Source organism: Acipenser ruthenus, chromosome 14 (genome assembly GCF_902713425.1).
Source record: "Acipenser ruthenus chromosome 14, fAciRut3.2 maternal haplotype, whole genome shotgun sequence".
NCBI lineage: Eukaryota > Metazoa > Chordata > Actinopteri > Acipenseriformes > Acipenseridae > Acipenser > Acipenser ruthenus.
Window position 1 is genome coordinate 7932393 of NC_081202.1, and position 16584 is coordinate 7948976.

Consider the following 16584-nt stretch of genomic DNA (forward strand, 5'->3'; position numbering starts at 1 on the left):
CACTGTTCTGTGAGACAGACAACTGTAGACTTGTACACTGTGCTGTGAGACAGACAACTGTAGACTTGTACACTGTGCTGTGAGACAGACAACTGTAGACTTGTACACTGTGCTGTGAGACAGACAACTGTAGACTTGTACACTGTGCTGTGAGACAGACAACTGTAGACTTGTACACTGTGCTGTGAGACAGACAACTGTAGACTTGTACACTGTGCTGTGAGACAGCTCATTGCTCACTGTGAAACAATCAGTTATACGCTTGACAAAGCACCTCTATTGAACTATCTGGATAGGGCAGATCACTGAGAATTAAAAGATACACCTTTTATTTCAAGTTGCATAGCACTGGGATTTTGAAACTCCCTTACGAAACACTATTCAATGCCAATGCAATGGTTCAGTACTAAGTGGCAATGGTAATATTATGACATACCACCGGATAGTAGCAAAGACATTTTAAAAAAAAGGGAGATAAAAAAGAGATTGTACTCTGACTGCACTTGCTTCAACTAAAGATTACAGATTGACCTTGCTGTTTTTGAAACACATTAAAAGTCTTGAATTGGAGAATCCCTTTCCTTTCATTGTCATACTGGCAGTTCTGATAAACAAAACATTTACAAAGATGAAGACGTCGGCTATTATAACAGTGCCCTTCTGGATAGTGGTTGCACAACTGTACCAAGGTTTTAGCAATGATTTTACTGTCAGGACTCACTCTCTGCAGTCTTTACCTTGGAGCTGTTAACTATTTAAAAAACCTACTAGTGTCTCCCAGGATCTGAATGAAGCTGTGGTCCTTGTTCCTGAAGTAATGAGTTATGAGTTACAAGTCTGTGAAGCTCCCTGTATTCTATGGACCCCCCCCTCCCCCATTGGAGCAGACAGTTTTTGTGACATAGTTGGTTATGCAGGAAACTGACATTTTCAGAAATGTGCTAACTTCCTGAGAAAGTTTTCTGTACACCAGCTTGCTGTGCCATGTACAGGGTGTTATCTATGGGGTCATTGAGTCTAACATTATTTTCTTTCATTTCCTGCCAAAACGTTTTCTTCCCCATGTCCTTTATGAGCCACCGTACCAGTGTGTAAAACAAAAACCAAAACTGAACTGGTACTGTACTGGTGTTTACATCAGTTCCTCGACAGGTATGTACAGCAGGACTTCCTTTTTTATCTTAGAAACTGGAAATCTTTAAAGTTATTTTCTTTAATTAATAGTCAAAGATACAGTAGTTACAGCCTCACAGCTGCACCCTTTTGTGGTTCAGAGACTCTACCATGTTTCTGTTTCAAGTTTAGCACAAGTCTGTAGATGAATCAAATGACTCTTTACATACACTGTTCTTCTGCATATATGTTGATGAATTTAAAGGTAAAATGTTTCTGTTCAAAGTAAATTGGAACAGAAACATACAGTATAGCAATATCCCAAGTTCATTTAATGAGGAAATAGTTTCTCTTATTGCAGCTGCAGTAAATTAAACCTTGTTTGTGGGGAATCCCCTGGAGGGAACTAAAAAAAAGTTCAGTCTGATTTTACTTTTTGTAACCAATAAATTAAGTATTACGTGTACAGACAAGTAAACAGAACCCTAGCACAACTATTAACAGACAACCAGCAATAAATATATACTATTATATTACAAAAATATACAGGGAGAATGTACTCATAAGAAAAAAAAATACATACATTTATACCTTAAAATGTATGTTAATTGTGATACTGTATATTTAGAATACGCATTGTAGTTGTTTTACATGGGTTCCCACTGCCAATGAAGATCATTTTGAAATGACAATTTTTAAAACCATGCTTCTCTCTTTCAGTGTCACTATGTCACACCCTGATGCTGTGACAACAGCTCCCTGCGGGACTGACCAGTTTGCCAATCTGCGGATGAACATGTGTGATATTCCACCAAAGAAAAGAAAATGTGATTTTCAAATGACCGGAAACCAGCTTGTTACTCTCAGTAGTCCAACCGAAATAGTTTTGAAATTACCTCAGAATACCTCAGCCAGCTTTCCCATTTGGGGTTTGATACAAGCATCCCAAGCTGAGGTGGTTTGGAATGTGACACCTTATAAAATAGACATAAGGATAGTTCCTTTAAATGCCTTTAAACCTGAGGTTTCAGAGCCTAGCGACCAGGTGGCTGAGCAACAACAAAGAAGTGGTGACTCTTTTTTCATAGTACATGAATCAGTCCCTAATTGGGGCTCCATCTTTTATGACCCAGTTCAAGAATCGACCTTTGATAAGCAGTACCAAATAGGCAAGACACAAATCTGCGACCAATTCCTTTTAGGATGTTGCTCCCTGGATTTGCGATGCCCTCTGCACCACACACCGTTTCCCTTCCACTGGCAGCTGAGACGGAGGGCTGGGTATCAGTGGATCAGTGTGTCCCAGTCAGCACAGATTCACCTTGAGAAGCTTTACTGCAATGCTGACAGCGATGAAGCAATTCTGAACCTACTGTACGTAAAAGTATCATAAACACAAGTGACAATGTGAATGTGGTCAATAAAGTGTACTACTAACAATGGTATGGTACCCCACATGTATGCTGTGTAAGCCTGCCTGTAAGCTGAACACTTTCTAGTGATGTGTCATTCATACAGTAGGCAGACTATCCTGTAGACATTACTTAAACATACTTAAACATACGATTTAGGTTTCAAGGGTTAAATGTTAATGAACCATGATTGTTTCTATCCTGTTCTTTAGTGACAACGTCTTCACCCTGAATTTTGACAGCATGACAGTTTGTGATTCTGACAATTATGATGAAGTAAGAAGGCTCTCAAACACAACCAAATCTAACTGTAATCCACACTTTCCTACTGTGTGGAAGATGTACTGGAGGAATGATTATGACTTATTCGTTGAATATGATGAGGTTGGTTACAAATTAATCAGAAACTTTTGCTAACAAGCTTACAAGCATGAAAGTATAGATTTGCAGTATGTATACAGGGTGTTCCAAAAGTCAGGTATTGTAGGCAATATCATATATTATGCAGATTAGGAGGTTACACTATCTGCACCCCACTAAAAAGGTCTGAATTTGTTCCTACAGTATTTGCTTAAAGTCATTTCCCACCTGAAACAAACAGAGAAACGAACAATACTACTAATTATGCCTGTGGTGCCTACCTTATGGGACACCTTTTAAAAGAGAGCTATTGGCACTGCTCTACTGAACGATAAATAATTACTGTGACATGTTTGTTTATGGACCACTGTAATAAAAAACCATTTTGAAAAGTTTGTGTGAAATGCCCAAAGGGTGCGCTAAGTCTTAGTGTCATGAAGATTCTATTGTGCTTTCTATTGTGTTTTGTAGTCTATTTCAAGGCAGCTGGAAGATGCAATTCAGAACAGAGCCCTCAAGTGCACATTCACACAAACAGGTCGACAGTATGAGGTGGACTTCTCCAACCTCAATCAAAAGAACATAGCAACAGGATTCATCCGTGAAATTAGACGAAGACCTGTCTTCCGGTCCCTGCCGGCACTGCAGCCTCATCTAAAGTAAGTCAAATATCACCCAGCCATCAGATGACTTGAGTCTTATCTAAATAGCACCAGTATAAATTGTAATGGCGTGTTGTTTTTCTGCTTCTTGTTCCAGGACTTTGAGCCCTAATGTTTTTCCAGGACATGGGGAAGCGCAGCCTCAGGTTTGTTTGGCTGACCCTCTAGAAGAATTCACATGTTGGTATCCCCCTGTCTGGAGACCTGGGCCCATAGAGGAGGAGTTCACAAAGATTGAAGTCAAACTCTATGAAAAGGCCTACCTGAAAGTCTATGAGCTGTTCCACAAAACCTTATCCGAGGCAGATGTAGAGATTGTGAACATCTACCAAATCCAGAACACTTTTCAGTGGGATAAATATAGAAGGTAATGTTCGATATAAAACTGAGTCAATTACAACTCCCCTGCCCAATAGTTGCGCAGCTGGCTCCAGAACTAGAGCAGGGCTCTACTTTTAAGCAACTTGTACATGCCCTGTTACTGAATAGACTTATCCCAGGCACAATCAGGGGGCAGATGTGTGGGCGTGTTCGGAATTTGGTGGTACAAATGTATGTGCAATTATGTGCAACTACTTTAAAATGATCAGTATATTAAAAACTGTACTTTTTTATGACGTTCAAAAATTGACTTTTTAAGTTGTGTCAAATTGATGTGGAATATTTAGGTACTGCACTGTGCTAGGGGGAATGAATAAATAATTATTATGGCCCACTCTGTACAAGAAAAAAAAAGTTTTGTAAACCTTTTGACAGCAAATGCACCTACTGCAATAAATAAATAAATAAATAAATGAATAAATACATTTACAAACAGGCTTTCATTTTTACCCACTTTTCTAAAATATAAATTTGGCCACCCCATGATTCTGCTGAGTTTCAAAATGTGATGCAGATTTTTAAACTCACCCTAATTCTTTTAAATCAAATGTTTTTTTCTTCTTCATTTTTTCAGACAAAAAGAATACATGCTTGCCAAATGTGGTGAAAATAAGGAACGTACCATTGAGCGTCATTTATTCCATGGAACTACAACAGATGCCGTGGATAGAATCTGTAAGAACAACTTTGACCCCCGTGTTTCAGGAAAGAATGGGAGTGTGTACGGCAGAGGAAGCTACTTCGCACAGAATGCCAGCTACTCGAATGACTTTGCTAAACCAACTGAGGATGGATTTCAATATATGTTTTTGGCCAAAGTTTTGGTTGGAAACAAGGATACTGGAAAGTCTGGATACTACCGACCACCACCTCTTTTACCAGATAATCCAACCAGTGATTTATACGACTCCTGTGTAAATAACCGCACGGACCCAACAATATTCGTTATTTTTGACAGCTGCCAGTGTTACCCTTACTACCTCATCAAATACAGGTTTATGTCTGATGTTGTCAATATATCTGAATGGAATATGTAACTAGGCCCCATTCACATGGGAGCGATTGGAGCAAATATCCGCTCAAGGGAGCAGATCGGATTGATGACCCGTGAATTGATGACCCGTGAAACAGTCTCGGCTCGCTTAAAACGATCAGAAAAATAGGTGGTCTTGGCTAGTTTGGGCAATCGACCCTGGTGCGGATCGATTCTTTTTGCTCTGTGTGAATGCTAACCTGTCTGGGGGTTGATGGTTTATAATCACACCAGCCCAGGGCTCACACGCCATGTACGATCATATTTATTTAAACACTTCAGTCTTCATACACTGTGAAGTTTCTGCACGTTCTGCACGTTCTGGAAATTAGATATATTCTACGGAGTCATTTGGTAATAATTTTCATGACAGTAGCCCCCCCAACTTCATTGTTATTTGCCATTATCTAAACATACCGAAAAATACAGTGCAGCATAAAAATTAGTTGGGGATTCGATGTGAGCTTAGCTCGTTTGAAATTCATGTGAGAATGCTAAACGATCTCGGTCCAGCAGAGGGCAAACGAGCCACCAAACGAACTCGGCTCGTTTTCCCGGACTGTCCTGTTTGAATGCTCCGCGATCTGAGCTCAGATCGTTTTCTCAAACGATCTCATCTCGGGTTGTTTGCAATCGCTCCCGTGTGAATGTTGTGTGGTCAACGTCCATAATACCTAGATGACACAAAATTAGCATAAAGCAGAATTTCAAATTATATATAAATACATTTCTATCTGCAGCAGTTTCTCCAATTCCAAACCACTTGATATTGTTACCGTAAAGAGGCATACATCCTTTCTGAGTATAAGACATCTTAATATTGTGACCTAATTTTGACAGCACTGTGTTTAAATTTTCAGTCACTTAAAGTTCGGTTTGTCACCACAGGGTGTCGGTACACGCCCTTGAAACACAAGAGATTGTATTTTGTCGCTGGTTAAACTGTTGAATAATTTTGGTCCATGCTTGATGCCGTAGTAATGTCTGTTTCAGGTCACAGGGTCTGTGGTACTGTGTTTGTTTTTATTTCATTGTAAGACTTTTACAGACATGTTAAATATAATGTCATACATATTACTCTTTATCATGTACTGTGTATAGAAAGGACAAACAAGCTCTCGGTATGTAAACATTTGGAACAGTACACTGCAATGTATTTAGTTAAGCAACATTACCACGCATAGGTTTTGTTGTAACTTGCGTTGTTTTGGTTTTGGTGACCGGAAGACAGGTGTAAGATGAATATTATGAGTGATTCGCACTTGACCCCAGTGCCTGTTGAGCAGGCGGTTTTGCAGACGTTCTTCTCTCAGCTCGGGATCTTTTCGTATGACAGAGCCAAGGATTATGTGGAGAAGGAGAAGGAAAGCAGTAAGACCGCCGGGGCTAGCTGGGCATCGGTACTGGCAGCACTGGCTCACCTGGCAGCCGCAGAGAAAGCCTATCACAACATGACATTTCTGGGACAAAAACTAGGTAGGCCATGCCTGACAACACGTCACAGACGGAGGATTGAAGTTAAGATGCGGTACACTGTACAACCGTGCTCTGTTCGGTTTACTTTTTCAACATGTCTTTAAAGTTGTTGTACTACAGCAAATCATGTTTTAATTGACTGTTAACCGTGGCATTAAAACAGCACAGGCAGCGGTTTGCTACCAGGAAACAAGTAACTGGCGTCGTTTTTATTTATTTATTTATTTATTTATTTATTTATTTATTTATTTATTTAATATATTGAAATATAAAATACACGCAAGCAACCGCCAATAGAAAAAGGAAGTGCAGATCATATCGTGAGCTATGAATTGGCTAGCACATTTTAATGCAAATATTTGTTCAGCACCATTTAATTGCACATGTAGAATTAGTTGTCACACTGTATTCTTTAAATTGGTACACAATTTGTCTTTTAACCATGCCATGGTTTACCCAGTGCAATCTGGATAACACCGATAAACGTTTACCATGGTAAATTAGCACGGTATTATTAATTTAGCATTTCCCCATGTTTTCGGCTATGGTTTTACTGTGTGTTTAGCTTAGTTTACGGCGTTTTGCCCTGTTTTTTAATGTATCATACCTCTCTAGGCTTTAATGATGCTTACATATGCGTTATGATGCTCTGCTGTGCTTTTACTATGGTAAACCTTTAAAAGGTTATTTGGAAATCGTTGTCATACTGTATACATCGTCTTGCCTGCCAAACATAGGAAAAACAAACAAACAAAAAGAAAAAACCTGACAGGCAGTGTGCATTAAGAGTGGAGAGAATATTCCAAGCGCATTTTGTACTGTAATGAAAACCTTATGATTTGTGTCATATTTGTGGGCTGTTAATCATTATCAACAATACAAAACAAAGTAATTGGTGTTTGTAATAAGTATCAACAATACTGCAACGATTTAGAGCTCCTTTAGGTTTTTACTGGTCTGGTACAGTAATTAAGGTGGTTTTGTATTGTTACCCATTAATATATCAGCTATATACTGTAGATGTTTAAAAGAAAAACACCATCCGAAAAAAGACAACCCTCTGTGATGCTTTCCAATCTATAACAGAGCTTAAAGAAGTTAAGCCAATTATATATATTTTTCCTTATTAAGTATGTTAGGAAATTCAGAGCAACTTCAATTATTATTTATTTCTTAGCAGACACCCTTATCCAGGGCGACTTACAATTGTTACAAGATATCACATTATTTTTACATACAATTACATTATTTTTTTTACACATCATTTTTACATACAATTACCCATTTATACAGTTGGGTTTTTACTGGAGCAATCTAGGTAAAGTGCCTTGCTCAAGGGTACAGCAGTAGTATGGGAATTGAACCCATGACCCTCTGGTTAGGAGTCCAGAGTCTTAACCACTACTCCACACTGCTGCCCCACTTACCCATAGCACCTAGACTGCCAGAAGAGTTTGAGTAATTGAGTCGGTGTCTGCTCAAGTAGCTTAGTCCTGTTATTCCACTTACTTTATCATAAAGAAACAACTGATGTTGGTTAATAACCACAGAAAAAAAAAATATTTTAATGAATTTTTACTGTACAAATGAAGGGTGCTGAACCTTACTTTGTGGCCGACTAGGTTGTGGTGTAAGTCATTGTCCCACAATAGGCAAGATCTTTAAAATGTTTCTCAGAAAACACTGTCATCACGAAAGGACTATTTTTAAAGACTGCCCATCTCAGTCTTTAAACCAGAAACCTCACACAGCATACTGTACATAATAACCTGGTTGGTAAAAAAATTATGTTTCAGTGCCTGGTTTGAATTTAAAGAAGATAATATGGACCACCCTCTGCAGATGCCACTTTGACCTACAGTTGAACACAAAGATAAATAATACATCCTCAATATCATTTCTCTAAATTGAGTCATGTTTGGGGAGCTCTGTGTTGTAATGCCTGTGTTATTTGAATCGGCAGGTGGCCAGTCTTTTTTCAGCCGGAAGGATTCCATCAGGACGATATACACGTCGCTGCATAATGAGCTCAAGAAGGTGGTGACGACAGGACGCAATGCAGTGGGGGGGACAGCACCCCATCTCGAAGAGCTTCTTTCTCACCTGTCCGAACAGCTCTGCTATTTCATTCAAGCCCGAATGGAAATTGCTGACTTCTATGAAAAGATGTACTCCCTTAGCAGTCAGAAATCTGTCAACTCTGAGGAGCTGGTGAGCACGCTGGAATCTGTTCTGCACAAGTACAGTTCAAGGTTAGTTCTCTTTCAGGTTTAAAACAACCACCACCACAAAGAAAAAAACATTTCTGCTAGGTTGGATATCGGCATCATGAAGAAATACAATCACACTATGTAGAAAATAGCTTTTAATAAGAAATGCCCATGCATGTGATTAATATATCAATAGGTCAGCCACTGAGGTGTCAGTACCATACAAAGTAGGCCAGCAGCAAAACATATTTACTGTATGTAGAAGAGCTTCTTCTAAAAAGGAACCATGTACAGTTTAATAAAATCCAGGCAAGCTCTTCTGAAGCAAAGCCGTAATCTGAGAATCTGAAGAAACATACTTGTAAAATGTAAACTAACAGAAGTGAGAGTTAATTATGGTTTTTCAAACTTGCAGATTCAGCAACTTTAACACTTGATCTAGCAAATTGAGGTGAGATCAAGCCCAGGCTTCACCCCACAGTATAGGTCATGTCTCCTGCCATACTTCCTGAAATAATTAAGCAATGCTGACATCATTCGTTTTTTTGTAAGAAGCAGCTGTGTCAGCAGGAGTTGTACATGCCTAAAACTACATTCAATACTACACAATGACAAAATCACTTTCTGAAAAGAAACCGGTTTCACAGTTAGGAGTTTGGATGTGTTTTATTAATGTGCTGTTGAACTGCATAGAGAAGCTATTCCACAGAGCAAACAGGGAAGTGAAAGGGCAGCAGTGTAACCTGTCTCACTGTAATGTGTTCTTATACTAATACTGTAGTGAGTGGGGAATATGTTGGTTAAATAAATAGTTCTGAGATCAAAGACCTGAATTTAGAATCAACCAAAGGGATTTAAAAGCTTATGGAGATGTTTGACGCTCTATACGACCGTCTTACTATTCTTTAATTATATTGAGACTTAATTCATATTACAGAAAGTTTCGATAAGAAATAAAAATGTAAGCCCTTATGTGCTAATGCAGTACATGTTATCTTTGGTTATTGAAGTCGTATAATGGTATCAACACCTTCCGAGCATTATTTTTGGTACAGAGAACCTGTTAACTCTGTTATCATCACAAACATGTTGTTGTTATTCTTTTTTTAAGGTTTGAATAATAAGGGTGTTTATAGTCAGTCACTTGTGGGCTTAACAGAAAAAGTATTGGTCACAGAGCAGTGAAATTTAGTAAAATTTGGTAGTTCACAACTTACACACTTATCCAGTTTGTATAACCCTTTATTAGGATAAATGTAATTTATTTATTCCTAGGATTACATTATAATTATGCCACCAGCTGTGTTTTTTTTTTTTTTACTTTTTCTAATAAATAATTGCCCACAGTTATCATTTGTTATTTAGAACTTTTAATTAAAAGATAATTACATTTTAATTCCAGATAAAGTTCTCTTTTACTCCATGGGATTATACCCCCTTGTACATTCAATTAAATGAAAACATCAGTTTGTATATGTGCAAGGATAAATGTTAAAAAGTATGAGAAAAATGTTAAATGTGTCGACCTAAATCAAACTTAAAGCTGTTGTGCTAGATAAAAAATAAATAAAAAAAAAGATAAACTAAAAATAGCAGAAGAGATCAAGAAACTAATTACCTAAGTGCAGTAATGACATCCTGTGTAATTTCTTCAAATATCTTGCACATTCCCAATACCACAGAGAATAGTAAAGGGTTACAATTCATTTTTGCTAAATATAGCTGATAAAATATAGCATCGGTCATATGCTCCATGCAAGCTTCATTTCATGACTCTGCAAATGCACCTTTTTAATCATTAGTCAACACACATACAGTACCTATAAAACTAAATGTGCAGCCACAAAATTACAGCCAATGCCACATTCTTATTTTTAGATTTCTTCACTTTCTGTTGAGATTGCTTAATGCCAGGTGGGAAACCAATGCAGTGTTTTACATTATCATGAAAAAAGACAGCCAAAAGATATTAGACTGAATGAGCACAGGACAACATTGCAATATGAGGCAAATTCCATTCATTTTTTCAACCAGTGTTAGAGCATTACTGAATATCTACCACACGGTTCACAGGGAGAGACAGTGAAAACTAAGGGCTTTGCTGAAAAAAAAACTAGGAGCTTTGGATTATTTACTAAGTTCAAATCTTCACTGTTGTTGAAATGTTTTTATAGGCGTAAGTATTTTGCAATGAACTTCTAAACAATGATATCCTTGACCTTGCATTCTACAACTGAATGACACAGTAGTATGTTTATCGGTTTTCTGTCAGATGAAATATTATGATATAAAAAGGCTAGTAGAAGTTACATAGTGAATGCAGCATGGTTGTGTTGGATGTGTTACACAACATACTTAGACCCAACACAGGGAGTAAATTCTCAACAGTACAGGATAATGTTAGTATGCTGTTGGTGTCAATCTTATGTTGGAGAGCCACCCCTGCTGACCATCTCTCAGCTAAGACACAAATGACATTCGACACCACACCTTTTAATGGTTTCTTTGTTTTCCCCTTGTCTGTACGAAGTGCATTTAAAAATAACCTACTTTCCTTGATAATAAAGGCTGGAAGTCATCTAGAAATCTTACAGCTTGCAAAAACTGAGATCATTGAACATCATTTACCTAAGCTATTCATATAACAAGTTTGAATCTGAAGACATAATTAGTGCATTTAAAAAAAAAAAATTTTATAACCGCTTAATGTGTAGGATTCACATAAAGAAAGCTAAATCCCAAACTACAGGCAGTGTGGCAAGTAAACAGTCGCATAAAATGGTATATATATTTTTTTTTATGTTGTGCTTTTGTTTGGATTCTAGATTTCACCATCCAATCCTGAGCCCCTTAGAGAGCAGTTTCCAACTTGAGGTGGATGTGCTGACCCAGCTGCTGAAGTGCCAGGCTCAGATTTCCGAATGGAAGTTCCTGCCATCCCTTCTCAACCTGCACAGCGCCCACTCCAAGCTGCACAGCTGGGGCCAGATCTTCGAGAAACAGCGGGAGACCAGGAAACATCTGTTCGGCGGGCAGATCCAGAAAGCCGTACAGCCCCCACACCTCTTCCTGTGGCTTCTGAAGTTCAAAAACATACTCCTGGCCAAGTTCAGCTTCTACTTCCATGAGGCCCTAAGCCGGCAGACCACACTGTCTGAGATGAAGACATTGACTGCCAAGACAGCCCCAGATTACTTCGGGAAGATCTTCAGCTTCATCCGCAAGTACGACGTGGTTAATGTATCGCTCATCTTCGACAACCGAGGTTCAGAGAGCTTCCAGGGCCATGGGTACCACCACCCCCACTCCTACAGAGAAGCCCCCAAGGGGGTGGACCAGTATCCAGCTGTAGTATCGCTGCCCAATGACCGGCCAGTGATGCACTGGCCCAACGTGATCATGATTATGAGTGATCGAGCCGCGGACCTCAATATGCTGGACAAGGTGGTGCATTTCTTTGACGACAAGGTTCAGAGCACCTACTACCTGACTCGACCTGAGCCTCACTTCACCATCATTGTCATCTTCGAATCAAAAAAGTCTGAGAAAGACTCCCACTTTATCTCTTTTTTGCAGGAGCTCTCCAGCTCCCTCAAGAACTCCAAGCCGTTTTCTAGTTTGAAACCGGGATCAAAGGGATGAAGAGTGCAAGTGCAACACAATGAGCAAAATCAGGCTATTGCTTATGTTGGATTATTACAATTCTTTAAGAGTTGCATACATGTCATTCTGGGCTCTGCCTCCAACAGTTTGAAATTGGACTGCGTATTAATTATTTTTCAACATAGCAAACCTGTGTACATGTAGAAGAACAGATAACTCTCAAAACAGCAGACCAATAAAGTAATCACATTTTATATTTTTCTATATAAGGCACTAAAACCATTTTATTAGTTATTCTAGGATGGTTAATCTTGAAAGAATTGAGTTACCCATGTAATGTAGACTAACATCACTAACTGAAACGCAAGGGACATAGGAATAAGGTATACTGAAGGAATTTGAGACAACATATGTAAATGTATTGCATGTTACAGCAGTTGTAAAAGTCAGAACTACAACCCATTTAATACATAGACATTATAGTTATTACTTAGTAATTATTAAAAACCTGCAGTTCAGCCATCCTCAGCATTTTGACTTTTACATTAGCCTCCGGAGATTCTGGGGATAGATGTACTCCTCCATAAATATGTACAACATATCGAAACGTTGGGCAGCTGGCTCTTTGAGCTAATATATATATATATATATATATATATATATATATATATATATATATATATATACATATATATATATATAAATGGCTTGTCCTCCAGAGGAATTGTGCCATTATATCTAACCCCTATCACTTTAAAACAAGTTCAGATCTTGAGAACAGCAGTTTTTGCATGTATGCTATACTGTAGCTTGTTGATTTAAATTAGCTTCATGTGATTAAAAGTCAAATATATGGCAGTCTACATGTATCTGGTTTTGATATGTTTACCAGTTAGCCAAATGGGCCAAAGAACATGTTTGTCTTGGTTTGATATGATTGCAAAAATGATACGCAATAAAGCTTTCATTAACACATACGCCTGCATCTGTACTGTTTTGTAGTAAGTTAATTTGTAGATCCAAATCGAAGGGGACTGGCACTGAGGATGGAGTTGACTGTACTAGTGTGCACTTGTGTCGCAGAAATTTTATGTGTCTGTCTTGTTTCTCGGCATTGACGTACAGTACAGCAGCACTGGCTTCTTGGTACTATATGCTTGGTTCAATCTTCACACTCTTTCTGTAAGTCCAGTCCTTGAAATGCATTCACATCGTAAACTCCCCGTTATTCTAGAGTGACCAGGACCAGTGGCTTATTGAAAGCCCTACATAACTAATGTTGTACATCAATTTTGAGCTTCAGTGCTGCAGTTACAAGCCTTCTTCCATGTTAGAATTAAGAAGCTTTGTTAGATGATGTCTATTTGTACAGAGCACTGTTTTATAAACATAGGTTAGGCTGGCACATTAGTCTCCTGTCAGATTTTATCCTGCTTTTATTCATTTATGCACACACTCATTAATAAAAAAAAACACTTACACATAAACGATCAATAAAAAAGCCAGGCAACACTGTTCATTTATCAGAGGGTAAAATACAGTTTTATTTGAATCTTAGAGGGAGTAGACAAATCAATATGGGCAGACTTAAGTGAGTTGGTGACAGACACCAACAGTACAGAGAACACACAATATGGTTCTTGAAAGATAAGAAATTAGATGTACATGTACAAGGTCAATTATCCAGGAATGCACTTTTCAGCTGAGGTCTATAGCACATAAGATTATTTTCCTCAACTCACTTAAATACTGGAAATTTCCACACACATACAAATGTGTTAAAAAATGTTCTGTTTTTTTGTTATTTTAAATCCCAGTTGCAGGACCTAAAATAGAGCACAAAAGCTTTTGTAAAGCCTATACATATTCATTTACTTCCCGTGCACCCTGACAGAGACCCCAAATTAACACTGCCTGTCAGTTAAATGCATTGGACTGTAAACGGTATTCTCAAACCTCGTACATATTTAATACTCATATCTTTGTTAAGGGCACTCTACTGAAGTTGTTCTCCTTGAGTAACCTACAGTATTCTCAGCAACTCAACCTTTTTTTTTTGTCATTGCACATATCTATATATTCTATAGTTGAATTTGAAACCTGGGTTACCTGAATATAACAAAGAGTAGTATTCAAAAGGTGTTGATTTGTCCATTTCAGTTTCACATCTGAAAATGACTAGCTGCTTTGACTTCTAATACAGTAATTAGTAACTTCCCATACTTAATACATTTAGTGGCTTATGTTTTGTATTGTAATTTTGCCTTTATTTCTCCTTATTGGTAGAACACAAAACTACTAATCGTTTGTGGTTGTGGAAAAACTTGACATTTGACAACATAATGTTTTTCAGATAACCTTTACCTCATTACCAACCAAATAACATTTTCAGAAAATAGCAAGTTTTTCCCTGCGTCTTTTTAAATAATTTCCATAAAATAGTTGTGGATGGGAATATTAAGCCAGAATAAGGAGAATCTGCAATTGTGGGATATCGAGTTTTGTTTTTGTAGTTTCTCTCCATTTGCAGGGACAAGTTAAGAGTAATACCTTCTGCTACGTTATGATCATGTGGCATATGCAGTTACTCCCCACCCCAGTAGTGGCCATCCTGTCACACTAATTGTCATAGATCAGCGTGTGTTTCCAGGTTTAACTGATATGCTGTAATAGCTGGTTGTAAAAAACAAAACAAAACAAAAATGTGATTATACTTAGTCATCACTCTTGACTTGGCACCACAACCGCAAAGTTGATTATTAAGCAATAAATCACATCATGATGTACAACTAAGATCCTCCAGATCCTCTAAAACAGCGTGGAATGTTGTGTTGCTCTTACTGTGTGAAACAGAATACCATTCACACTACAGGTCCCATCCACTAAGATAACGTCTGAAAACATAAGGCAGGTAAATTAGAGGCTTGCTTCAGTGCAAGCAGTTTTATCACAAATGCATCTTATAATGAATGCTGTACATCTGAAGAATGAAAGCAGCACACAATGTATTCTTGTGTATGCTCACAGCTGGATGCCCATTCAGATTTATCTAGATCTTGGGACCTCTAATCAGTGAGAACGGCAGAAAAAATAAAAAACACACACAGCAGTTATAATAAAGCAACCGATCATTTTCACACCCTTGTGTCAGATAACACTGGAATATTGGTATTGGATTACGTAGTAAGGCTTGAAAAAAAATCTGCGTGTAAACTGCAGGTGCATTAAGACCGGAACATGAATGATTTTATTTTATTTTTTCTGAAAAAGTCTAGTTTCACTTCAACTTATCTGGAATAAATAAAAGCTTAAATAGGTTTCTGTTTTGTTTTTGTACCTAACAAACCAATCATACATGTTAGCCATACAGCAAAGGGAATTACATTTTTATCATTTGCTGTAACCTTGGTTGCTGTCAAGAATGTCTCCTGTAATTTGAGTGTTGGAGCTCAGGGATATTTTGTATAAATAGATGGCTTAATTAAGGAAATTAATTTGCCATAAAAAAATATGTATTTGGATAGGGGTCATGAAAAGACTGGCATTCTGTAGCACTGCATTTGTTAGGAAGTTAGAATCACTCTATTTAGCACACATGTAAAGCTAATTTTAATAGTATAAAATGCATCAGTACCATATTTCTTATAAAGTTTCATAGTAGTCAAATGATAGCATGCTTTGCAGAACAGTATTTTTTATATGGTAAACCATTTTTTTTGTAGGAGCGTCATTGTGTTTCATGTTTATAACATTAAGTTATAAACATGAAACACAATGAAAAATGGTGATACAATAAAAATGTGTTTTACCACATCTCCAATCCATTGTAGCTAGTAAAGAAATGTCTGCCAGTATATCAAAACATGTCTTTAGGTTGGCCGATAGTAAACTTTTGGCAGACATTGCCAAACACATCCCCATTAATCGCATTTTGTTGTACAATGTAATTGTTCTACTGTTGGCCAACAAAACCGTCTCAGTGTTGACCTGGCTTTAGCCTGAAAAAAAGAAAAATTATGAAAGCAAAGAGAAGCTTGGTATTTGAGGTGGGTAGAATATTCAATCAAGGCTGGAGGATGTCCGAGATTACATACCGTATCCCAAAGAGAAGCTTGGTATTTGAGGTGGATAGAATATTCAATCAAGGCTGGAGGATGTCCGAGAGTTACATATCCTATCCCAAAGAGAAGCTTGGTATTTGAGGTGGGTAGAATATTCAATCAAGGCTGGAGGATGTCCGAGATTACATACCGTATCCAAAATAACAAGGTCCCCCTCAAGGTCAATTTAGAATGAATTTGTTTTTGTGTCTGCTGGTTTAAGCCAAAGCTGGA

At 37.8% G+C, this 16584-nt stretch overlaps 2 protein-coding genes across 2 annotated transcripts; both read left to right on the top strand.

Annotated features, from left to right (window-relative positions):
- The first annotated feature begins 1103 nt into the window (after positions 1-1103).
- On the top strand, positions 1104-5740 carry LOC117419412 (protein mono-ADP-ribosyltransferase TIPARP-like). Its single transcript, XM_034032137.3, has 6 exons — positions 1104-1152; positions 1834-2487; positions 2738-2909; positions 3357-3544; positions 3645-3914; positions 4503-5740. The coding sequence occupies exons 2-6, from the start codon at positions 1841-1843 to the stop codon at positions 4963-4965; spliced, it is 1740 nt and encodes a 579-aa protein (XP_033888028.3). The 5' UTR covers positions 1104-1152; positions 1834-1840; the 3' UTR covers positions 4966-5740.
- A 179-nt stretch (positions 5741-5919) lies between these two features.
- LOC117419413 (KICSTOR subunit 2-like) lies at positions 5920-13227 on the top strand. Its single transcript, XM_034032139.3, has 3 exons — positions 5920-6437; positions 8401-8689; positions 11473-13227. The coding sequence occupies exons 1-3, from the start codon at positions 6200-6202 to the stop codon at positions 12287-12289; spliced, it is 1344 nt and encodes a 447-aa protein (XP_033888030.1). The 5' UTR covers positions 5920-6199; the 3' UTR covers positions 12290-13227.
- Positions 13228-16584: the final 3357 nt, after the last annotated feature.

Bases quoted from the DNA above. Each gene is read 5' to 3' on its own strand.
- LOC117419413 (XM_034032139.3), top strand. From the start codon at position 6,200: ATGAATATTATGAGTGATTCGCACTTGACCCCAGTGCCTGTTGAGCAG. The intron at 6,438-8,400 runs GTAGGCCATGCC...TTGAATCGGCAG, and splicing joins ATTTCTGGGACAAAAACTAG to GTGGCCAGTCTTTTTTCAGC. The intron at 8,690-11,472 runs GTTAGTTCTCTT...TTTGGATTCTAG, and splicing joins CTGCACAAGTACAGTTCAAG to ATTTCACCATCCAATCCTGA.
- LOC117419412 (XM_034032137.3), top strand. From the start codon at position 1,841: ATGTCACACCCTGATGCTGTGACAACAGCTCCCTGCGGGACTGACCAG. The intron at 2,488-2,737 runs GTACGTAAAAGT...CCTGTTCTTTAG, and splicing joins GAAGCAATTCTGAACCTACT to TGACAACGTCTTCACCCTGA. The intron at 3,545-3,644 runs GTAAGTCAAATA...TTCTTGTTCCAG, and splicing joins GCACTGCAGCCTCATCTAAA to GACTTTGAGCCCTAATGTTT.